This window comes from Panicum virgatum, chromosome 1K, assembly GCF_016808335.1.
Source record: "Panicum virgatum strain AP13 chromosome 1K, P.virgatum_v5, whole genome shotgun sequence".
NCBI lineage: Eukaryota > Viridiplantae > Streptophyta > Magnoliopsida > Poales > Poaceae > Panicum > Panicum virgatum.
This window is the reverse complement of record NC_053136.1, coordinates 41,669,446-41,694,025: the sequence shown is the minus strand read 5'-3', so window position 1 is coordinate 41,694,025 and position 24,580 is coordinate 41,669,446. Positions and strand designations below refer to the sequence as shown.

General features: G+C 46.6%; 3 protein-coding genes across 6 annotated transcripts; 1 reads left to right on the top strand and 2 right to left on the bottom strand.

Moving 5' to 3' along the window:
- Positions 1-55: 55 nt before the first annotated feature.
- LOC120708775 (serine/threonine protein phosphatase 2A 55 kDa regulatory subunit B beta isoform-like) lies at positions 56-3,324 on the top strand. 4 transcript variants are annotated; one of them, XM_039994209.1, is made up of 13 exons: positions 56-502; positions 589-788; positions 887-1,006; positions 1,093-1,251; positions 1,375-1,466; positions 1,553-1,671; positions 1,801-1,924; positions 2,010-2,136; positions 2,222-2,290; positions 2,384-2,475; positions 2,578-2,655; positions 2,818-2,888; positions 3,006-3,324. In XM_039994209.1, exons 1-13 carry the CDS (start codon positions 307-309, stop codon positions 3,143-3,145), a joined length of 1,587 nt encoding a protein of 528 aa, XP_039850143.1. In that variant the 5' UTR covers positions 56-306; the 3' UTR covers positions 3,146-3,324. The 4 variants fall into 4 exon arrangements, with proteins under 4 accessions (XP_039850143.1, XP_039850127.1, XP_039850134.1 ...); XM_039994193.1 differs by having other exon boundaries at positions 1,088-1,251; XM_039994200.1 differs by having other exon boundaries at positions 2,384-2,655.
- Positions 3,164-17,621, bottom strand: LOC120708816 (ATP-dependent DNA helicase MER3 homolog). Its single transcript, XM_039994237.1, has 27 exons — positions 17,561-17,621; positions 17,200-17,353; positions 16,645-16,828; positions 16,369-16,530; positions 16,038-16,275; positions 15,901-15,937; positions 15,781-15,827; positions 10,537-10,574; positions 10,327-10,348; positions 10,016-10,228; positions 9,699-9,855; positions 9,570-9,621; positions 8,739-8,810; positions 8,579-8,628; positions 8,342-8,459; positions 8,186-8,249; positions 8,022-8,105; positions 6,521-6,646; positions 6,247-6,443; positions 5,981-6,169; positions 5,646-5,894; positions 5,521-5,570; positions 5,397-5,414; positions 4,940-5,022; positions 4,586-4,844; positions 4,268-4,311; positions 3,164-4,149 (listed from the first exon to the last, which is right to left on the bottom strand). Exons 2-27 carry the CDS (start codon positions 17,277-17,279, stop codon positions 3,293-3,295), a joined length of 3,690 nt encoding a protein of 1,229 aa, XP_039850171.1. The 5' UTR covers positions 17,280-17,353; positions 17,561-17,621; the 3' UTR covers positions 3,164-3,292.
- A 624-nt stretch (positions 17,622-18,245) lies between these two features.
- Positions 18,246-20,078, bottom strand: LOC120708807 (GDSL esterase/lipase At5g33370-like). Its single transcript, XM_039994228.1, has 5 exons — positions 19,698-20,078; positions 19,458-19,585; positions 19,113-19,355; positions 18,769-19,021; positions 18,246-18,649 (listed from the first exon to the last, which is right to left on the bottom strand). The coding sequence occupies exons 1-5, from the start codon at positions 19,930-19,932 to the stop codon at positions 18,414-18,416; spliced, it is 1,095 nt and encodes a 364-aa protein (XP_039850162.1). The 5' UTR covers positions 19,933-20,078; the 3' UTR covers positions 18,246-18,413.
- Positions 20,079-24,580: the final 4,502 nt, after the last annotated feature.

The window sequence follows — 24,580 nt, the reverse complement described above, 5'->3', positions numbered from 1 at the left end:
GCGCGCTAGTCTAGACTATGTTGCCCTACACTTTCCTGCCCCCAGCGCCTGTTGGTCTTGCGCTCTTCTTAGTCCTGTCCTCTTGTATACTTCAATTATTATGCATGTGAGGGAGACGTCGCATGGACCAGTTTGCCACAGATTACGTGCTGTGGAGCAAGATTCGGGAAGAAAAAGCGCAAGAACCAACAGCAGATGACGATAACAGCAGGCGAGTGGCTACGGATGCTCAGAAACCAGAGCACCGCAGTGGTCGAGACCGTGCAAGAAATCCATTCCCGGTACATGATCCTATAGGCTGCGACGATGAGCGGCGCCGCCGGCAGGCGGCGGCGGGGCACGAATTCCAGCTCCAGCTCCATCGCCCCGTCCCCATCCCCGACCTCCTCTTCCTCGTCCTCCGGCCGCCCGGAGCCGCGGCCCTCCCAGCTCCCGCAGTGGAAGTTCTCCCAGGTCCTCGGCGACCTGCCGCACGCAGCCGCCGGCGACCGCCGCTGCAACGGTACCTACCAATGCAAATCGATCTCAAAGCGTCAGTAACGGGTGTCCTGCTCTTGAACTGACCGGAGCTTCGCGCGCGTGCGCCAGCGGACGAAATCTTGGCCATCGAGTTCGACGCCCGCGGCGAGTACCTGGCCGCCGGCGACCACGCCGGGCTCGTCATCCTCTTCCGGAGGGCCGACGAGGACGTGGCGCGGCCTCGCGCCGAGCTGGAGCGCACGGACCGCGCCGGCGCGCCGCCGCCGAGGTACAGCTTCGCGACGGAGTTCCAGAGCCACGAGCCGGAGGTGAGCCGCCGATCGACCGAGAACTGTTCGTCAGGTCAGACCAGCACACGCGCGTTCCGTTGATCCCCTTCCCTTCCCCTGCTGGTACACGTACGCAGTTCGACGTGCTGCACAGCCTGGAGATCGGCGAGAAGATCAAGAAGGTGAGGTGGTGCGCGCGGCCGAACCGCTCCCTGTGCCTGCTCGCCACGAACGACCGCACCGTCAAGCTCTGGAAGGTTGGCATCGAGCGCGGAATGATGGCACGGAGAGACACAGACAAGGGTCGAGTATATTGTTTGATGACGCCGTTGCTTCAGGGCAGGTCTCGGAACACAAGGCGCCGCCGAAGGAAGGGGACGGCGAGCCGCGCCGGAGCGCGAGCACCGCAGGGGCGTCGCTGCCTCTGCAGGAACCACGCTCGGAACGGGCAACCACGAAACCGAGGGGCTCCTCTGCAGATTCATCCGACCAAATTGAAAAGGTTTAATCTCCGTTCTCTGCAGCATTCGTAGTTGCAGACATGTAGTGTTGGATCTGCCAAGCCCATTGATTCAGTGATGTTTATGACTTCTTCTTTTTTTTCCTGTCATGGGTGATCGATCAGGTAGGTGATGTGGGCGATGGGTACTCTGCAAAGTGCCGGAGAGTCTTCGATCGCGCTCACGAGTTCAACGTCAACTCCATCTCGAATAACTGGTAGGCTAGCTAGCATTCCGCGCCTGGACCCTGATTCTATTTTTCTTGGCAAAGCGATGGCGAAATGCTTGTCAATGGCTGCGCAGTGACGGGGAGACGTTCGTGTCCGCGGACGACCTGCGTATCAACCTGTGGCACCTGGAGGTGACGAGCCAGTGCTTCAACATCGTCGACATGAAGCCCGCGGACATGGGGGATCTCGTAGGTGATTCGGTCGTTTTTTTTCTTCTTGCCATCCGAAGTAGTACTAGCTCACGTCAAGCTCCCTCCGTGTATGGCAACACTAGCAAGCTAGGCACTGACACTTGCGTTCGACTGCTGGATGACGAACCAGAGGTGATCACCACGGCCGAGTTCCACCCGTCGTTCTGCAGCCTGCTGGCCTACGGCAGCTCCAGCGGCCTCGTCCGGCTGGTCGACCTGCGGCGGTCGGCGCTGTGCGACCAGAGCGTCAGAACGTGAGTTGCCTTCTCTTCTCTGCAACTGCAACCCCCTCGATCTCTCAACTCTGGATTTTTCTGAAACTGTCGCTTGTCTGAGCAGATTCCGGGATCGCGGGAGCCGCCCTCAACCCAGCACGTTTTTCACCGAGATAGTCTCCTGCATCACCGATCTGAAGTTCACTGGAGAGGGGAGACACCTTCTAACTCGTGACTACATGAACCTCAAGGTGCCATGAATTGCACTTGTGCCAAGTACACCAGCTACCTGTTGTTAGCATCAGCAATGCATCCTGAAGCCTCCGCTGTATGCAGCTCTGGGACATGCGCGTGGAGATCTCACCCGTCGCCACATACAAGGTGCACGAGTTCCTTCGCCCAAAGGTAGATATGCTCCAATTTGTTAATTGAAACCGTCCAAATTTCAAATAAAGAATGACAGTATCAGAAATGTTGGCTTGTCTGCTGGTCCTGCAGCTGTCAGAGTTGTACACCGAGGACTACATCTTCGACCGGTTCAGCTGCTGCGCCAGCAAGGACGGGAGCTACTTTGCGACTGGATCTTACAGGTTCTCACTACTGAAACGCATGGGCTTAGTCTGTACTGATCTCGTTCTCCCCTTCCTGTTCCTGGCCATTTCCTCATCGTTTCTGGTTCTTATGATAAGCAGCAACACGTTCAAAGTTTTCTCCCGTACTGCTTCACAGACCACTGGTATTACGTTAGAAGCTAGCGCCAATCCTTACAGGTACAATGCTTCAAACATCTCTGTTTTCGTCTCTCCTCGCTCTGAAACAACAATCTGGAGTGTTTATACGCAGTCTTCAAATATAACATGAAACTCCGAAGCTCATGACTAAAGCCGCTAATGCCATTTTGGCTCCTACTGAACCTTACACTTTGGCAACAGGGTACAACCACAAACTTCTGCAAAGATTCCAGCACTGCTCAGCAATTTCTCCCTCGGAGTCAGTAGAAAAGGTTAGGAGAGAACTATCTGCCAGTGCCAAGTTCTCCATGTGTGTTTTCAGATATGTCACAGCAAAGATGTTAGTACTGAAGGTCATAGTGTGCTCTGGATAATGTCTTGTCTCGCAGGTCAGGATGGTCCCAGGTCAGACGGCAAGGAGGAAATTCCATGCAACATGGCATCAAGGGTCACACATCTGGCTTGGCATCCAACGGAGAATTTCATCGTTTGTGCAGCCAATAACAGCTTGTACATGTACCATACATAAGCACACTCATGTCATATGTACAGAACAAATTGCAGAGTAGCATTCATAACTATTCAAGTCGAGAAAGGAAGATGCTCTGCCACGTTACAATGCGTGTTTTGAGCAAAATATCTAACTGAATGTACATTGTTCGAAATCTTCAGCAGATCAGAGAAATGAAAAGACGCTCCTGCAATTAAGAAAAGAGTCGCCACTCTCACTGTCCTTATTTTTCCTTAATATATCCTTGACATATTGCTCAATATTGAAGGGTTGACCTGCAGCTTGGACTTGCGTCGTGCATTGCGCGGCCTGGAAGCAAGGAAGGGGACTGCTGAATCTGGATTTCTTCTTCTCAGACGGGCTGTCACGTTTAGCTGCAAACTGAGAGTTTTCAACTGGAGTTGCATTTTTTAAAGGATTTTCAACTGGAGTTCTGATCAGGATGTTGCTCTTCTCCAGTGGGCTGTCCTTTCCACCTGCAAGCCCCAGAGAGCATTCATCTTGAGTTGTCAGCATCTTGCTGTTGCCAGATGGGCTGTCACGTTTTGCTGCAAGTTGGAGAGAGTTTTCAGCTGGAGTTTTGATCAGGATCTTGCTCTTTCCCAATGGGCTGTTCTTTTCACCCGCAAACCGAAGAGAGCTTTCACATGGGGTTGTCAGTATCTTGCTCTTCTCAGATGGGCTGCCCCTTTTGCCAGCAAACAGCATAAGGCTTACATCTGAAGTTCTATTCAGGATCCTGCGACACCTCTCAGCGGTATTGGTTGGAGAGACCCCAGGTTCAGCAGGTTCAGAATCCACTGGCGTGAAGTCACCAACATGCAGCTGCTCTACTGCAAACTGGTCCCTTGATGTCTTCATCTTCTTGAGTATCAGAGGTTCATAAGAGCTATCCATGGATTTCGATAGCATCAGAGTGGGGAAATCTTTGGATTTCTTGCGTATGTGATCAAAGATCGTGTTGCTTGTCGCACTTTTGCATTCTGCCTCTGCTGGTTCAGGAGTCGATGCAGCTTGCATATCTAAGCATGATTATGCACATATCAGCTATCTAATAATAGAATTCTATATTTCAAATGAACGATCATAAATGAAGCATAAAGTGCACATAGCCATATACTGTTCGCAGCATTGTCTTACTTCCATACTCTTCTTCAGGCAGTAGATCAAAGCTGGGAACCTCCCTGTAATCATGAAAATACCATGTTACAAAATACTCACCTAAGGTTCAGAAAACATGACTCCATGTAAGTACAAAGTAGTAACTGCTAATTTGGCACATGCTGACATATTTCCACTTGTAGCTGTGAAGTAACATAATGACTAATGCCAACTTTCCAGATATTTAGAAACTACAGGTTGGATATCCCCAGTTTGATTAGTATTTTGGGTTATGCTGATGGATGGCAATTAATTCCTAAATCATTGGCTGGCAAAAAACAAAGCTTAAGCACTTACAGTGAAGCCAAGTTGTTAAATTTTCTGGTTCCCACTACATTATCAGCTTTCTCGAGAGCACTGACAGCAGCACCCTCTTCTATGACATATACCTCTTTGGAAAGAGGGTTCTGTTCAGTTTGAGCTGTCCTGGAGCCAACCAAGCAAATCTCTGCTGGAAGATTGTATGCGGGTACAGGCTTGTCTATTCGACGCTCTTTGGTCTCATGCAAATTATTTTCCCTGCTGATTACATGCTTCTTGTGCACATCAAGACCAACTTCACCATAGAACGGAAAATATAAGCTGTGTAAGTATATACACAATGTGCGTATCAAATTTTTGAAGGAGGGCATTCTTGGTTGGTGATATTACCATATTCTTCAAATATTAGATCAGCCTTCAAAGTAACCCGTGCATTCTGAGGGCACGACACAAAAACTTTTACAGAATATGGGCTGCATTTTAACAAATTGTCCAGTGAGGAACTCTGAACAACTTAAGATTAAACTTAGGTAGGTAAGAGCGCAGCTAGATACTTTAAAAATGATATTCTAGTCAAACAATTTATTCATCTTTGCTATCATTGTGATCTGTTCATCTGTTATATGAAATAATGCTACTTCAGCTTGTTTGTTCGCTACAAAAAACACCACCTAATAGTATGAAGCTTATTATAACAAATAGATAAGGTGTATATCCCGTGCTTCCACAAAAGACATTACAACCTAGAATATGGTTCAGTCATTCAGATAACATTATAATGCTCTCATTTGCCGGTGAAGAAGAATGGTCAGACATATCCTGGGATAACAAATGATGAAAGTGTTACCTGTGGAACTCTTGAGTCCTGGCAGCAGCAACAATACAAACAACAAACAAAACCATCCACATCAGTAGAAGGAAAATAAATTGTCAAAGGTATCAGTTTGAGAAAGAGAGGAGGGGGGGCTGACCTTATTTTCTGATGAAAGAGGATCACATTGTCTTCCTCTGAGCCCACAACCTGACAAAGAATATTATAAAATCTAGTTGGTTTTATTAAAAACACTAATGTTTGGAAGCAAAGCTGATAAGGTACCATGTCAGCAAAATTGCGTTTATTGGATCGAACTGCCTGTGATAGACGAGTTAGTGTCACAGTAATGGTCGATTTCCCCAGTCTGTTTCCAGCATCCTCGATATGTATGTCAATTTTGGGTGGTAATGATGACAGTAATTCCTTCATATGATTCCCAAATGGATAATTACGCCCTGTTGCTGATTCTATCTTCCTAGCATCAGCAGTTGTCAAGGTCTCGAAGTCGTAAATTCCAGCACTCTTCAGAGCCTGAGGTGTCAAGTGATCAACTCATGCATTAATTACGCAGGATGCAGATAGGGAAATGTCTACAAAACAATCAGAAAATTAATGACCTTTGCTGTTACAATTCCAATCCCAGGCAATTGTTTCAACAGAAATGGACTGCTCTCCCAAAGCTTTTGATGTAGACTATTTGCAAGGATCATAGAATTTATGGCAGATCTGTAACACTTCTTGTATATAAAATATTCTCTCATGCATCTGGCAATCCTACATCCATTTGAGCATATTGAGTTTGTCTCCTGCATGGGAAGCTTACTTAAGTCAACATAGCAGGGGAGAAATTCAAGGTGTATTTTAGACTAGACAAATAGACAACCTGGTTAAGGGATAAATCATGGATTAGGGGGTCCCCAGTTAAGCAGTCATTTGCTAGCAAGAATAATTTCTCTTCTCTTGTTTGAATACGCTTCTTCCTTTTTCCATTCTCCATGACAATATGGAAGAGGAGTCTACCATCTTTGTCAGTATTTATGTCATTTAGAATCTTCTTCTCATTTCGGCGTAGTTGGATCCCTTGGTATACCAAAACATAAATAATATTAATATGCTTGATGCTTAATAATTAATTCAAAATATGTGCAGCTACCTACAATTAATCTCAGCAGAGTGACAGATGATATGCAATAAGTCCTCCAAACTGCAACAGGCAGAAGCTTTGACGAGAAGCTTCATTGTATCAAACTTCAGGTAGAATTTTGCCATCAGCTTCCCAGGCTCTGAGTATGAACAATTAGATCTTAAACAAGAGTCCTTTTGATGAAAAATTGCAAAACAGACACATGCAAATGAAGCAATTCATTGGAATACAACCATCTCCGAATAGCAGGAAAATATAATATTTGAGGGAAAATGGATTCAAAATAATAGAAGAATAAATCTTGGTTATCACATAAGGTTAGGCTCCAAGTAGCCTAAGGTTGTTAGCCCGAGTGGTGCGAAGCAACCGGCGGCACTCCACAGGTGGGGGGTTCGAACCCCCACCGGGGCGAATTTCCCCGCCTGTGGGAAAAAAACCCCTCGCTGTGCTCCTGATAGCTTGGGCTATGTAGTCAGCCTGGCCCGGCCTGACGTCACGGTTTCCCGGCCCAGTGGGTAACGGTCCCGGCCTGGGTAACGGTTCTAGGAAATGGCACCAGACCCAAGGTCAGAAAGAGCCAGGGTTCGGGGGGTTTCTCGGCCTGCGTTAGAAGGCCTCCTTCTTATAAGAATGCTCGGGGGGCGGCTAGCCCCTCGCAGGTCGAGTTTTTTTTAGGCTCCAAGTAGCACACCTTCATGCGCAACCCTCAGAGTTGGAAGGAGAAAAGGATAAGGTATTTGTGTCATTATTAAAATATTCTGAAGTAATCAGCAGAGTATAAGTTCCTATGATGACATTCAGTAAAACGTCATTTAGCACTCAAGACCCGAGAGCATTTATAACACAACCCAAGTAAGCCTAGCTCAGGGGATGTGGTGCCATTTCTCTAATATTGCTTCTTTGCCATATAGCTAAGCCAAATCTGGCAAATATATTTAGAGTTACATGCTTGGACTGTATGCTGGATGTTTTTTGGGAAACCATAGGGCAATGCCCCTGCCATGGCTGTTAGGCTTGTTATAGCTGTTATTTGAATGAACCAATGCTTACTGTTAAGGCTGCCAAGGTATTAAAGCCACCAAAACCATGGCCATCATTGCAGAAGACATTGTGAACTTGACACAAATTCACAAATAAAATGCATGATGTCCACGTGAAAATGGATTCACAGTTCAAATGTTGATATATACAATAATACAATTCCTGAAATAGGGAGCACCATTTCCAGATGGGAACCCCACGGATTTAGACATACATATCCAACAAACCCAGCTGTGGGGTAGGGATAGCGTATCCAGACCACAATCATGTGAGATAATAGTCATGGATCTGGCTGGTTGATTTATATGACATAACTTTACGCTACAGTCTGCTTTGCACTGTGGGTTGGGCGCATCCAGTGCATAGCCATAAAAGGTACAGTGCAACAAAAAAGCAGTATTTTGTAGCTACAGATCAATCACGGCAGCATATAACATCTTCTGTGCATATAGTTTAACAGAAGAAAACTTTACCTAATGGTTGTAGAAGGAAAGCGCATTCATCTGTCCAAATTAGCCCATACTCCACCAACTCACGAATCTTCTCAACACATATATCTGTATATTCGATTTCTTAGGATCAAAGCATAAGGCATCATAATAGAACCATCAAGCCAACAAAGTACAAAAGAAGGTACCTTTAATTTGCTTTTCAAGTAGATCTCGAGGAGTTCCCCTCTTAATCCCATAGTTCTCAGGGTTCTAGCAATATATTTCATTATTAATAAAGTTACTCTATTCATTAAATATACAGATTTTAAATGTCAAACAAAAGTGGATCACTGCATCTGTACCTTCTTTATCCTAATGTACAAATATGAGCACTTGATCCACTCAATCGCCAAACTTATGTCAGGTACTGTCAGCTGAACAATTTCTGCATTTAGATGCTCCACTGCACATGGGAGCAACCTGGTGATAGTATATATACTTGGTCAAAAGCACAAAATTGTGTGTCGTGCATAGCAGAGTCACCTTTAGGTAAAACATCACATGAGACACTAGTTTCTGATTAGATATCTAGCACTTACTGAGATTCCACCATTTCACATCCATTTAGAAGGTTCTCATATAGATGAACCTAAAGGGGAAACTTACAACATGTTAGTCCAATAATCTAGGAAATACTTCGCAGTCAAAATATTCGACAATTCACAAAATTAGAAAGAGTTGAAAAACAGGACAAATTACTGTCTCTCTTCTTGTCATAATTATAATTGTTCCAGTATCATCAAACGGTGGACGCCCAGCCCTCCCACACATCTGCAGATCACCAAAAACAGAAGCTGGTAAAATACAAGAGGATAATTAGTACGTTCTATATCTTAATATTGAAATTACTAAATGTGTTAACTTTGACGGTTATATATATATTAGGGGTCCACTGTTGTTTGTGTATGCTACCTCTGTTCTTAAATATCTGATGTTTATGGTAAGATGATTAGTTCATTTCGTACTAATCATCTTGTTCTAAAAAACACAGATTTATGAATGGAGGGATATACTATATGAATAACAGAGTACAAAGAAACTAATTACAGTACAAGCATACGCAGAGCCTTTAGTGAATTAAACTATGGAATCCAGTCAAGAATTTAGGGTCACTTCATAAGTGAATCCTATTTTTTTCCCAGGCAGTAAAGATATAAGTTGAATTAACTCCAGCACTTAGTGTATTGAAGTTCTTCAGTATAAGTAAAATTCAAGCTACATATATAAGTTAACGTATCCAGTACTCCTCTTTTGTAAATAGAAATGCCCATGATGTATTTCCGAACCACCTTCTGCTAAAGGTTTTAGCATATGAGTTATAATCGCAGAAAAACACTCAGTAGTTTGCATGTCTCAAAGCCTGACCTATTAGTTCAGACAGAAGTCAAAGAAATAGAGCAATGAATAAATAACATTGTAACTACATTTCAACCATACAAAATCACAGTAAGATATGAGGCAAGATGGAAAATTAATTCCTATATATCAACAATAATAGTTTAAATGACATAATGAGACTTAGTAGTAAACCTGAAGCACCATGGACCTCTCATACTCTGCATATTGTCCTTTCTCTTTGTTGCTGCAGAATGGAATTGATGTCAGAAATTAGAAGTACCGATATATTTAATTGATCCAATATCTAAATTTGATTCTCACAAAAACTGTGTTGACTTTATCACAACTGTATGTGCCGGTAAGTTGACACCATGCGCCAAAGTATTCGTTGCACATAGAACTTGCAGATCACCCTTGAGAAAAAGACCCTCAACAAGAGTCCGATCTTTTGAGCAAAGACCAGCATTATGAAAACCAACTGAAAATGAAATAGGATTGCATCAGTTAAGCAATCAATTAAAGTTTTTAGGCCAAATGTACCACCTAATATGGGTACCTAAAAGATATAACTAAAAAAATGGAGGTTAAAAAGTTAAGGAAGGTATTATAGGTCCCCAGGGAAAAAGATTCCAGATAACCTCCATGTACAATGCAAGTCTGCAGTTGCTTGTCACTACAGGTTAGAGAAGCATTCCTTAGATGTTCATACTGCTGCATTGATTGCATAAATGGATTGGAATAGCCAAGCGATGCTCCTGTTTGTGAAAGGCACTGCGCGGCTTCTTGTGCCCCTTTTCTTGTAGAACAGAAAACAAGTGCAGATTTCCCTCTTGAATGTTGCATCAGAATATCTGTAATAATATTTTGTTTCTATTTTTAGTAGTGAAATTCTAACACTGTAATTTACATGATGTGCAATGCAATTGAGGGATGGTCAGATGTTACTTACCGTAAATAAAACTTTGCAGCCTCTACAGGTTGAAAGAAAGAAAAAGAATAAAGTAATCAGAATCGGTTCCATATAAAGTCCAGCTATTACGCACAGTATGAAACAACTCAGGAAGATGCAGAACACATCTAACTTCAAACTTCCTTACTGATTTTCCTCCCCTAATTGTGAAAAAAGAACATTTGGACTGTAAAGACTAAAGATGCATACCCTCTCAAAAAGGAAGTCATTTTTAGCTGGAGCATAACCTAAATAGCACAATAAGAAAAAGGAAAGAATTAGCAGCACAGCAATTGCTGACGAAGTGGCAGCTGAAAGTCATAGGCAAGATGTTAAGCAATTGGTACTGCTAGAGTCGAATGACCAGCATCAATGTATTTCCATGAGTCTAGGTTACATATACAAGATATGGGCCGAATGGGCCATATGGCATACTGGGCCAAGGCCAAAGACTATATGTAAGCCTATATGCATATTAACACCCCCCCTCAAACTAAAGGTGGCTGTAAGGAATCTAAGTCAGACACATTTAGTTTGAGTACATGAAAATGATGTTGATCCCGAGTCTGAGCTTTGGTGAAGAAATCTGCTAGCTGTAGTTCAGACGGTGTATAGTGAAGATCCACAACAGATTGTTGGCAATGGGACCGTATGAAAGAGGCATCAACACCAATATGCTTAGTGAGCTCATGCTTGATAGGATTGTTGGCAATCTGAATAGCACTAGTGTTGTCACAGCGGAGAATGGTAGGATCAGCACAAGTAACCCCAAAATCAGCCAGCAGCCAACGTAGCCAAATAATTTCTGCTGTCGTTGTAGCAAGAGCTCTTAATTCAGCTTCAGCACTAGAGCGAGAAACAGCAGTTTGTCGCTTGGACTTCCATGAAATTGGCGAGCCACCAAGAAAAATGCAGTAACCAGTAACGGATCGTCGATCAACATGTTCACTGGCCCAAGTAGCATCAGAATAAGCATGAAGTGTAGGTTGACTTGATGTGGCATAGAAGAGTCGGCGGGACATTGTCCCCCTCAGGTATCGCAAAACCCGAATCAAATGAGCATAGTGAACTGTGGTAGGTGCACTCACAAATTGAGTGAGAATATGAACTGCATAGGCAATGTCTGGTCTGGTGGCAGTGAGATAGACAAGACTACCAACAAGATGGCGGTACCTGGTCGGATCAGCAAGAGGAAGACCATCCGATGGCTTCAAATGAAGGTGAAGTTCCATAGGGGTAGCAGCAGTCCGAGTGTCAGTGAGACCAGAACGAGCAAGGAGATCTTGAATATACTTGGACTGAGAGAGATAATAGCCAGCAGCAGTTGATTCAATCTCAATGCCAAGAAAATAGCTGAGAGAGCCCAAGTCAGACATCATGAATTGGTCACAAAGACGGTCTTTAACAAAAGCAATATATTCTGGATCATCTCCAGTGATCAACATATCATCAACATAAAGCAGAATTAAAGTGCGACCACGTGAAGAGGTGTGAACGAACAGAGCTGGATCATGGTCACTAGGAGTGAAACCTGCAGCACTAACAACCAAACTGAACCTCTCAAACCAGGCCCGGGGTGCTTGCTTGAGGCCATAAAGAGCACGCCGAAGATGACAAATATATCCAGGAGGAATCTCAACCCCTGGTGGTGGATGCATATAAACATCCTCTTGCAAATCACCATGAAGAAAGGCATTCTTAACATCCATTTGTGAGATGGTCCATGACCGAGCAGCAGCAACAGCAATAAGAGTACGAATTGTAGTCATATGAGCAACAGGAGCAAACGTCTCCTCATAATCACGACCATACGACTGTTGGAAACCCCGAGCAACTAGACGAGTTTTGTACCTCTCAATAGAGCCATCAGCTTTGGTTTTAACCTTGTATACCCACTTGCAGGTGATAGGAACAACATTAGGAGGCAATGGAACAACCTCCCAAGTACCCTTGCGGTGTAAGGCATGAGGTTCAGCAGACATGGCATCTTGCCAAACAGGGAGGTTAACTGCTTCCTGATAAGAAGAAGGCTCACAAACAGCACCAGCAGTGGGAAAACCATATCGATCGGGAACATGAATATTAGAACGATCCCTGAGGTCATAAAGCGGTGTGGGGATAGGAGAAGCATCGTCTAAGGTAGGGCTGGAGGTAGGAGAAGGAACACGAGGACGACGACTATAGTGAAAAGGAAAAGGAGTAACAGATGAAGGTGGGGACCGTGATAGTGGATCAGACAATGGAGGTGGAGGTGTTGGATCAAGTGGTGGCTGTAGTACATGTGGAACGGCAGAGGAGTCAGAAGGAAGAGGTGGAACCATGTCGACAGAGGAAGTTGGTGGGGAAGGAGAGATAGGTGGGAGGAAGAGGAAAGAAAAGTGCTCAACAGATTTCGATGATGTAGGAGTGGAAGAGTGAAAATATGGCTTGTTTTCAAGAAAAGAGACATCACGAGAAAAACGAATACGACGAGCTGAGGGATCATAACAACGATAGCCTTTATGTTCAAGACTGTAACCAAGAAAAACACACTCAACGGATTGAGCTGTCAGTTTGGTGCATTCACGGGATGGTAGAAGAACATAACATGTGCAGCCAAAAACACGAAGATGATCATATCCAGGAGGGGAGCCATGCAATACTTCTCCAGGGCATTTACCGTGAAGACGAGATGATGGTTGAAGATTGATGAGGTAGACAGTAGTAGATACAACTTCAGCCCAAAAATGAGGGGGCACAATAGAGGAAATGAGAAGAGTTCGTGCAGTTTCAACAATATGACGATGCTTACGCTCAGCAACGCCATTTTGAGCATGAGCACCAGGGCAAGAGAGTTGAGGCAGAGTTCCCTCAGAAGAAAGAAACTAACGAAAAACTGTGGAAATATACCCCCCCTGAATCAGAACGAAAAATACGAACAGGAGAAGAAAATTGAGTATGGACCATTTGAGCAAAAGATTTATAAATGGACAACAGTTTAGAACGGTGCTTCATGAAATAAATCCATGTATAGCGCGAGTAGTCATCAATAAAAATGACATAGTATTTGTGACCACCTTTGGAAACAAAAGGAGCAGGGCCCCATACATCCGAGTGTACAAGGGCAAAAGGTTGAGTAGTTTTGGAGTTACTAGAGGGATATGGGAGCTGAATCTGTTTCCCTAACTTACAACCATTACATTCAAAAGAAGGATCAATAGGTACATGACCTAGAACACCCTGCTTGACTAAGGTAGACAAACGTGAACCACACAAGTGACCTAAGCGATGATGCCATTGAGGAAAAGTAGCTGCAACAGAAGCTGATGACGATGATGTGACGGAAGACAATTGTGATGGAAGGGTTGGCAATCGAAGATGATCAAGGATGTAAAGGCCCGAGGAGCTCTTAAGGCGATGGCCAGTACCAAGAAGAGCTCGGGTTCGACGATCCTGAATAAAACAAGAGGTGTCATCAAAACCAATAACACAATTCAGATCAGCAAGTTGCCCAACAGAAATCAGATTCATGGAAAGTTTTGGGACAAGAGAAACATCAGAGACATCAAACTGAGAAGTGACAAGATTTCCTTGATGAGTAACTGTGCAAAAGGTACCATCAGCAATTTGAACAGAACGAGGATGAGAGATAGGCTGACAAGAATCCAACTGAGAGAAATTGGAAGTCATATGAAAAGAAGTTCCAGAATCCAACACCCAAAAATTAGTACCTGGATGTGATGGAGAGGACAAGGAACTAGCTGACATGTATGCATTGACAGGAGCAGAGATGGTACTGCTGGACTGCTGTTGGAACTGAGGTGCTGATTGCTGGTGTGCTGCTGCTGGGAATTGAAATGCTGCTATTTGTGTGCCAGAAGAGGTTGTTCCCCGGCGTGAGGCAGAACGCTTGGCTCTCATTTCAGCCAGGAGGTGAGGATACTTCTTGAAACACCACTCATCAGGATGATTTGTCCCGCCACAATGGCTGCAAGGAGTCTTTTTAGAAGAGGTTGCTGCTGCAACTTCAGTAAACAGGGGAGGAACACCTAGCACTGAATGTTGAGACACTGGTGAATTTGAAGTAAGAGTCTTAAGACGTGTCTCCTCAGCCAGGAGAGCAGATAATGTCTCAGACAGTGTAGGCAGAGTAGGTCGCCCCAAAAGCAAGGATGCAAGCTGGCTTGACAGCTTAGTGAAGGCAATGTAATACTCCTCAATTTCCATGTCCTGCTGTTGAAGATGATGAAGATTCTGACGAAGTGAATAGCGAAGGGCTGAGCTGCTTTGTTGATAGCGACCTTGCAGGTAGTTCCACATTGCTTTTGCAGTATTGTAATCCTCAAGACATAAGCGAATGCTCAGATCAGTATTCAGACAGATAGCTGCCATTACCCGATCATCTTGAAGACTCCAATCTTGGGCCGCTTTATCATTAACAGCAGCCACTGGGGGTTCATCAGTAAGATGTGAGGCAAGACCGACAGATCGAAGGAGCATCTTGAAAGAGAAAGCCCAATCTCTGTAATTTTGACCAGTGAGCTTCACATCCATAACGAGTGCACCAATGGGAACAGGGGCAGAGGAGGCCATAACAGCAGCAGAGGCGGCGTGCTGCACAACAACGTGCATCACACCAGCAGGCAGTAGCCGCAGCTCGTGATCCCTGACAGGCGGAGGTCAGGGACCTGCAGCAGGAGAAGGCCGAGGATGCGCGGACGGAGGACGGAGGCGCGACGGCCGGAGCGGCGCGTCCTTGACGGGCGGGCGGCGGATGGGAGGGCAGCGACAAGCGGCAGAAGAGGAGGACAGGAAGGACATCGACGACGAGGAGGACGAACGCCGGCGGATCCAATCAGTAGCAGGCTCACCGGCGGAGAGAAGGTCCGAGCGGCGGCGTGAGAACCATGCTCGATACCATGCTAGAGTCGAATGACCAGCATCAATGTATTTCCATGAGTCTAGGTTACATATACAAGATATGGGCCGAATGGGCCATATGGCATATGGGCCGAATGGGCCATATGGCATACTGGGCCAAGGCCAAAGACTATATGTAAGCCTATATACATATTAACAGGTACAACATGTATATATATGTTCGAAATTTTACCTAGTAGCACAAAAAAAAACAGGTTTATTCTAAAATCATTTCACGACTGAGAAAATTGTGGCTATTTTCTACAAGAGGTGTTTTGGCATAAGTAAATCAAATGTTACTTGTGGCATAGAAAAACAGTCAAATCATTGTGGGTGAAAACTGTAACAACCTAACTTGGTGTTGCTCCTTCAAGGCAACACATGATAAGGAGAGCGTTTGCTACCAGATTAGCTAAATAATCTGCTTCATAACCAAGTTTGAGCAGTTTCAGGATAGCTAATCTCAAGGGCTGGCAAAGTATTTTATCAGGTTTGTTACATACTTGAGTACTTGACATGTACTAGTCTAGATTCTAATATATAAGAAAATCATACCGAAGACCTTGGTTGTCAACTTCACTGGCCTCATTTCTTCTCCAAATCTGCAAAAGGAGAATACCGCAACAAGTTTAATTTATTGAGAGTATTAATCCTCAAGTATATTTTGTTAGTCACCTTTTGATTCCTTCAGGGGGTGCTAGGAGCCACTCCGCTGAAATTTTACAATGTTAATGGGAAACATAAGTTTCTTTGCTGGAGCATGATATGGAAATGTAAATGGTATGTTAAGCGTAATATACAGAGTTACAAACCTATGTCCTCAATATTTGGGATAGTGGCAGAAACAGCTACGAATCGGACACTAGCCAAAGGAGAATATTTCATATTGCCATGTTGTGAGAGCATTTTTATTCTACTGACAACCGCTTCCAATGCAGCTCCACGTGGATCATTGAGAAGGTGAACTTCATCAATAAGGACAAGGGCAATGTCACTGAAGAAACCCAACCCACCATCTCTTATACCATGTCGGCTCATGGAATCAAACTTCTGCATGTATTACAATTTTGGCGAGAAAGCAAGAAATTGGTAAGAAATCTATCATCTTAACTTCTATAGATCAAAATAAGTAGTGACATAGACCTCAGGAGTGGTGAGGATTATATCAGCATCGTGTATGGCTCTATTGTTGTAGAATTCATTATCACCAGTCATTTCCAAGCAATTGATTCCCAGTGGACCCAGCTTTTTGTTCCAGTCCCGCAGCTTCTCCTGCACCAGCGCCTTGGAGGGTGCCATGTAGATCTGCAGTGTCACCCCAGTGAAGCACACAATAAAAATAAACTATCAGAATCCTAAAATTCCAGTTACATTATAAGCCCCTATGCTTTTTTTAGGAGAGGAGGTTAGAAGGCATACTGTTTTCAGAGTTCCTTTAACCAAATTGAACCTAAAGTCTGGTGAAAGGAACTTCGAGAGCAGCCTCAGCATACAGAGCTCAAACAGCACGGTCTTCCCACTCCCAGTAGGCGCGGAGATAACCATGTTCACATCCGAGAAGAAGCACACATTGAAGCACTCACTCTGCAAGGAATTGAAGTATCTGCAGATAAACCAAAAATGTTACTGAACTGCCACCCCTACGACCAGTCTATCAAAATCACTTCGTATCAACTCTCAAGTAGTACTCCTTTTCCCCTCTTATCTGTCTGTAACCACATTCTACTCTGTACCAAACTGCCGGTATTTCCGTTTGGTTAATGGAAATGGGGTAAATCCTCGATTCGAAAAAAAAAAATCAACTCTCAAGTAGTTAAGACTCATGCGAGCAATAGCTACTACCCAATTCGAATCACCTAGATGTGGGTGCAGCAATCACGCAACTGAACAGACACAGAAGTGCAGAAACAATTCGTGTAAACACCAAAACAAAAATAAACACAGAGCCCGAACGATCAGCACACGGGGGCGCACCTGAACGGAAACACGGGGCGGAATGGCGGGGGCAGGTCGGAGACACAGCGTAGCGCGTAGGGGTCGGCGAGCGATCCCATCGTCGGTCGGGCGACCTGATCCCAGGAGGTTGTTGCTAGAGACGGAAGCCGCACAGACTCGCCTCCTGCAGAATCTGAGCGATCCGGGTGATCGGCGGCCAAAAAAAAAAATTCAGAGCAATCGTTGGTGAAACAATCCGAGCGATCGGTGGCGAGGAATCCATCGCGAGGAGTACCGTCGAACACCTTGCGCGCGGCGCCGCGGAGACGGCCGGGATTTCGCGGCCGAACCGGCTGGCGGGAGCGAGGTAGGGGACGAGCGGGGTTAGGGGCGCACTTACTCGCTGAGTTGCCGGTGGGATCGGATCGGGGGACACCGCGACTAGAGGCGGGAGCGGCGTCGAGAAGAGAGACGATCAGAGGAGCGTCGCGCTCGCGCTCGCGCCTGCTTGCTTTCGCGAGGGGGCTGGGCGCAGCGGCGGGAGGAGGCGGGCGCGGATGCTTTTTGGCGCTGGTGCCTCGAGGAGGATTGGAGGAATGGAGGGGACTGGTGAGCCGTTGTGGGGGAGGAAGCGATTCAAATGTCGTGGGTGGTTTTGCTTTTGCAGGCGGGACGCGTTCGTTGGCACGGCTGACGGCTCGGCCTAAAAGGTCAGGTCCAGCTGTGCAGGCTGCTGATCACTCGTGACACGACATCAAAGGGTCATTTCTTCTTGTTTTTTTACAGGAAAAAAAGAAAATACAAGAGGTATTCTTTTTTTTTTGAGATCATACAAGAGGTATTCCAAATGGTCATTTCATTTCATTTGTGTACCACACAAACTGACACCAACAAATTAGATATAGAGCACAACTCGAATAATGAATCAATCCCAACCAATTAGGCAATTACTAATTCCGTTAAATTTATGACAGATATATCAGTAAGGCATAGTCACACACACACACACACACACACACACACACACACACACACACACACACACACACACACACACACACACACACACACACACACACACACACACACACACACACACACACACACACACACAAACTCGATCGGGTCACGACACGACACTGATCCAGCTGGCAGATCGAGCTGCCGTTGCACGGCGCACGCTGTGCTCGGGCACGCGACACGTACGTACAACCAACCCCCTAGCCGGCTGACGGTCACGGCGGAAGATCGATCTAGAGCCCCTCCCGGTCCATGGCGAGGATGGTGCTGAGGTTCATGGGGTGCATGTAGTCCGTGTCGCCGTGCATGAACTGGCCGACGATGATGCGGTTGGCCCGCTCCGTGGGGTGGAACGCGTCCCAGAAGGCGAACACGTCCCGGTTGGCGCACACGTTGGACGCCGGCGTGCACAGCCCGATCCCGTTGTACGGGCCCTGCCCGCAGCACGCCACCTGCACGTTGGTGAACCCTGCAGACAGAAACCACACATGAGAAGAGACCCACCCAAGCTCAGCCACGTCAAGAATCTTATTGGGTTATTCGTGTTCATCAGCGCAGGCAACGACGAGACGATCGACGACGACCCACCGAATGCCTGCGGGTTGTTGATGTAGTCGAAGTTCATGCGCATCGTGTTGGCGCTGACGAAGACGTCGGCGCCGATGGCGCGGTTGAGGCCGCGCACCATGTCCACCAGCTGCGGGTTGAAGAGGTTCACGGCGCGCATCAGCTCCGCCGCGCACTCGCCGTTCTGGCTGTGCATCGCCAGCTCCGCGGGCACGCACCCCAGCGGCCCCGTCCCCGTCACGATCACCTTCCGCGCGCCCAGCTCGTACAGCCTCTGCACGCACGCACCTGGTCAGTCGATCAGGAGAAACGCTAGCGTGGTGGTTGCCGGAGAGGAGGAGGAGGCGGCGGCGTGGATTATTCACCGAGAGGATCTTGCGGTACTCGGAGACGATGAAGCGGACGTAGTCCGGGAGCGCGTACTGGCGCGAGCGCACGGACATGGGCACCAGGTAGTAGTTGTTGACGAAGTCGTTGCCGCCGAGGGTGATGAGCACGAGGGCCTGGTTCACGAGCTGCGCTGCCTGCTCCTCGCCGACGAGGGCCCTCAGCTTCCGCTGGTACTCCCGGAAGTACTGCAGCTGGTCGCCGATCCGGATGATGTTCACCTGCTCGATCGACCACGACCACGAATGCATCATGATAAGACGTCAGAATTTGGAACAAACTACAGCATGTGAGTGTGACAGGGACGACAGGGCCGTGCGTACAAATTGTATCCCCGTGTCGTTGAGGATCCCGACGCCGGCCGACGCGAAGTTGGCGCCGACGAGCAGCTTCGCCCCCCGGAGCTCCGGGCTCAGGTACGGCAGCGCGGGTTCGGCCCCGAGGTGCTCGCCTGAAAGCAAACTTCGTCAGCGCAGCACAGTAACATCAGGACCATGCTTCAGAAGGATGGCGACTGGCAAGAAATTGAGCTGATCGAGGTGGCTGAAGGCATTGGCTCTTACTGATGATGTCGGGGATGTTGAGTCCGTTGGAGAAGCGCCCCGTGGCGCGGTGCGTGGGGAAGTCGATGCCGTAGGGCGGCGCGTCGGCGCGCGCCGTCGTGAGCAGGTAGTTGTTGTTGCCGTTGTCCACGAGGGAGTCGCCGAACACGAAGAAGGCCCGCGCCGCGGACGCCGCCGGCGCCACCAGCAGGCAGAGGACGGAGACGAGCAGGGGCGCGAGAGCAGCGTCCGCCATCGTTCGTGTAATAAGTCTCGCGTCAGATGCCAAGCTAGCTAGAGAGGGATGCCCAGGTGCGGCCTACCGCCTACGCGTGCTCAGGGAGGAGATCGATGGAGGCGGCGGTCGTGCGATTTTATAGAGGAAGACGACGGCCTCGATCGACCGCCATCTTGCACTGCACCAGGCTGATGAAGGCCACACTGCTCCCTGGCCACCCCTAGCAAATGCACACATGCGAGGTGGTTGTGCGGTTGCCACCTTTTAGTACCGTGGGCAGCCTTGGATCATGTGCCCCAACAGCTAGCCCAGCAGGGGGCTAGTGTCACCCTGTGGTTGCAGCACAGGTCGCAGAGGCCTTTTTGTTCACAACCAATAAGAAGGGAAAATTCGATTCATGCCACTACAACTCCGTGAAATTGGGTTTCATGTTCAAAATCATGCCACTCAATGGCATGGATTTCAACATGAAATCCAATTTCAAGAAGTTGTAGTGGCATGGATCCAACTGACCCCAATAAGAATGGATTGCACGGCCGGCCGGAGTGGTCTTAGATTTTGGATACGCGCTGGCGATGTATCACTCGTACGATCGAAAATGTTGCTCGTCGCTTGTGTTGTTTGGCATCAGGGGATTAGAGAGAAGTTTTCAGTTATTTAAGATGGGTTTAATCCTAAAACCAATCTGGTAGACCTGAATTAATTCGTTCTACTGATGGAGAGTCCAGATACAACTAGAAATGCTCGCGGCGTTGCCGCGCATGACCATCGTTAGTTTTTTTCTTTTATTTTTCTTTATACTTGGATGAGTATGAACAAATGCTTTGGAGTCTTCGGCGATGGCAACGGGTGGTCTTTTTTTGAGAGAGATAGGGGCGACGGCTGGATTTGCTACAGGACTGACCTCGGTGTAATTTCTATTTCTTATAGGGTCCTTTATGCAAAAGGGGATGAATTGTGCTTTATTAATATATACTCCATCCGTTCCAAATTATAAGTCATTCCAAGAATCTTGGAGAGTCAAATTTTTTCAAGTTTGACCAAATTTATATGACAAGATAATAACATTTATGATACCAATTAAGTATCATTAGATTTTTTGTTAGTTATATTTTCATAGTGCACCTATTTGATGTTATAAATCTTTATATTTCTCTCTATAATTTTAGTCAAACTTTGAGATGGTTTGACTTTCCAAGATTCTTGAAATGACTTATAATTTGGAACGGAGGGAGTATAATCTACCCTATTTTGCAAAAAAAAAAGATGAATTGCTCTTTGTACAATTATTGAACTTTTTTTTAGGATGAGTAGCATAAATGTACAAGAGCGTTTAATATTTTGAGCAGAGTATGTAACAACGGATGTTATTGATATGTATTTTGAAAAACCTTTAGGTTGTGCCGTTGTGGCACGAACAATTGAAAATTATCATCTGTGCCTCTCGCAGTATATCTTGTATCTCACAACATTGGGCATATTCAGTTCCACAGATATGTACGAGGATACCTGAGTTGCATTCAGTTCCACAAATATGTAGAAGGATATCAGAATTTCAGTGCCTTTGGGAAACACAGCTTGCAAGAAATCTGCGCACCTGGTTGCAAGAACAGTAGGGTCAATGCATATAGATCACATATTTGAGAAACAGGATCCCAAAATTGAAAGGCGCGGGAGAGCAAGGAGGAGTAACCCATAGAGTGGCCAAGACATGCGCTTTCTTCCACTGCAGATGTACAAGTTGTATTGTGCTATGACTCGAGTGAATGTGAATCTTCATACAAGCCTGAAGCCATGTAAAAGATAGGAAAACTTGGCATATGATCATCAAACACAATTAGTTGTTGGGCGTTTTAGTTGTGTTATCCATTAGTATATCAGAAATAAGCAACTTGAATGGAAATCACTGAAAACAATGAATTTGTCTATTTTTTAAGGGAAGAACAGTTAGGTTACCCGAAGGTTTCTCTAAATCAAACACACGCACATCACACAACTCTTCTACATAACCTGGAAGAAATGTCTATCTGACATTTGATCGAGCACTTAGTGAGCACAGGAAGAAAAGCTTACAGCACCAACCAGTGTAGTGCATTACCTTAGTTGCTTCGTCAAACTGAAGATAGAAATTGATGCTAGCAGGGAGGAGCCCCGTTGTGTTCCCCCCTAAACCAACCATGGCTGGCCGCTAATCGTTCCCTTGTCCTTCACGTGGCTGCATCCTTCTGAGCTCATCAACGTGAGGGTCTGAAGCCGCTGCAGCAGCCTCACGTTCCCGTTGCCAGTCAGTGCCGCTCACCGAGAGGGACCTTGGCTTCCCGTGCCATCGCGTTAGGCCGTGGAAATGCCTTCTTGCTGCTCCTCTTCATCCTTGGTACCACGGGGGAGGACGCAACCGTGTGGGCCAAAACGCAGCAAGCAAAGTTGCCACTGCTGCCTGTTGCCTCTCTATTCCTCATCTCTTCATTTGGTCAAGCATAGAGTAGAGGAAGCGGCAGTGGCGCTGCAATCTGAAGAAACAGAATGGAAGCTGCAAAAATTTAAGTTGCTGGAGAAACCATTTTGATGTTGTCAAGAACTGAACTTGCGACATGCGAACTCCGTTTTTTGACATATTATTAGAATAAATTTGGGTTGGAAAAAATAAATGCTCCTAAAATTGAATCAAACAGAAAGCTTACAATATTATCTCAGTAATTGATTCTTCTTCGAAGCAAAAGACCTTACTTTGCAGATATTGGGATTTGCTAAACCACATTCACGCTCAGGACTCAGAGAGCTGGTTTGCCTGCGGGCAAGGCATTCCGTCGAGCGGGTCCTGGGCGGGAGAGGTTACAGGTGTGCAGCATCCGTTCACCACCAGGGCGTCCATGCAGCTCTTGGAGTCCGTCGCTGTAGCTGTAGCCGTGATCTGATGCTGAGACGCGCGAGCATGGTCTCCTTTGGTGCTCGCCTCCTTCAACATGGGTAGTGGGCGGCCGGCCTGCCATGTAGGGCCAGTCGCGCGTGGCGCAGCGGCCAGGGCAGCACCCAGTGGCCACGGGGCGAGGCCAGGGCGTAGCCGGCGGCCAAGTGGAGGGCGAGTCGCGCCCCAGTGGCCCAGGCGCGGCAGCCTCCGGCGGCGCGTCGCAGCCGAGGGAGGCCCAATCGGCTCGTGCGGCTGTTTGAGATCCAGCAGGCGTCCATCGAAGCGGCGAGGTGGAGGGGACGAAGATCGTGTAGGCAGTCCCACTTCAGAATGCGGCGATGGAAGAAGGGTTCCAGAAGCCGTGCGGTACCACGAGCTTCTGCGCGGGCTCTGGTTGGCGAGCGACTCGCAGGACGGGCCGACGTGGCCGCCGGGGACGTGTCGGCGAGCGGGAAGGCGTCGGCCCCGCAGTGGCGAAGGAAGCCGGCATTGAAGCGAGGGTGCAGGTGGTGGATGTGGATCCGGCGGTCTGGGCAGGGGTGGCCCCTCGGTGCCGGCACGGGGGCGGCGGTGGCGGCGATGCTGAAGAGGAGGGAAGAGGAAGAGAGGACTGCGGGTTGATTTCAGTAAAGATTGAGGGCTCTTTTGCAAAACAACCGGAATTCGCTTTATCTAGACCGTCTGTCTGCCTGATCGGACGACCGGGAAAAGCGAGTGGCGTGGCCACGCTAGCTGGCCACCTTTTGGTGCAAGAATCGTGTTAAGAGATTTGTTGTACCAGAAAAATAGGGCATGCCGGAAGAAAAGTTAGTGAAACGGGAGAAGGGTTGTTAGTTAACCCCAAATTTGCCCTTGGTTGCAGAATGCTGTGGAAAACTTTCACTGTCCACAGGTTGTTTTCCTGTAATCACTGAACCGATGAACTGATAAAGGTTCAGCTTGTATTTCCCCTCCATACATTTTTCATATTTTTTTCACACTATTTCGTTTAATCCTGCAATTCTATTGTGAAGGTGGAAAACGAGATGCTTTCACAACCAGGCAAAATTGAAGTCCCTAGAGCGCATCTGTCAGAGGCGCTCCTACCATCTCTCGCTATCTCACCGGAATAAATGTACTGTTCATACAAGTAGACCGGATTCCGTTCACCTACATTCAATTTCTGCAGAGCAGGGGCGATTCCACCGGCACCTACCGTGAAGAACTTATCAGAAAGAGTGCACACACCTTCCAGTCTACTATTTAGAGTGCACACACCTTCCAGTCTACTATTTATAAGGGCATGTTTAGTTTGCGAATTTTTTTGGATTCGACTACTGTAGTATTTTATTTTTATTTAGTAATTAGTGTTCAATCATGAATTAATTAGACTCAAAAAAGTCATCTCATTATTTACAACTAAATTGTATAATTAATTATTCTTTTAAACTATATTTAATACTCAATACATGTGTCTAAAAATTCAATGTGACAAAAAAATTTGAAAATTTTTAGGAACTAAACAGGCCTTACAGTATCCATGCCGCTTTTCATTCATTACGCTGCAAGGGGCGGCCAAAATGCAGAGCAACCAGCACGCCATGTGAAACCCATAAATCGGTGGGGTGGAATGTTAGAAGCTGATGAACTGACGTTGTCTCGAGCCCTCGACGATCCGTCGGCTACGTGCACTGCTCGATCCCAATTCACAATTCTTCACCAGCGTCCTAACATTCTCTGAAGAAGTCTGGATGAGAGTAGCACAAGTAGCACAAAAAT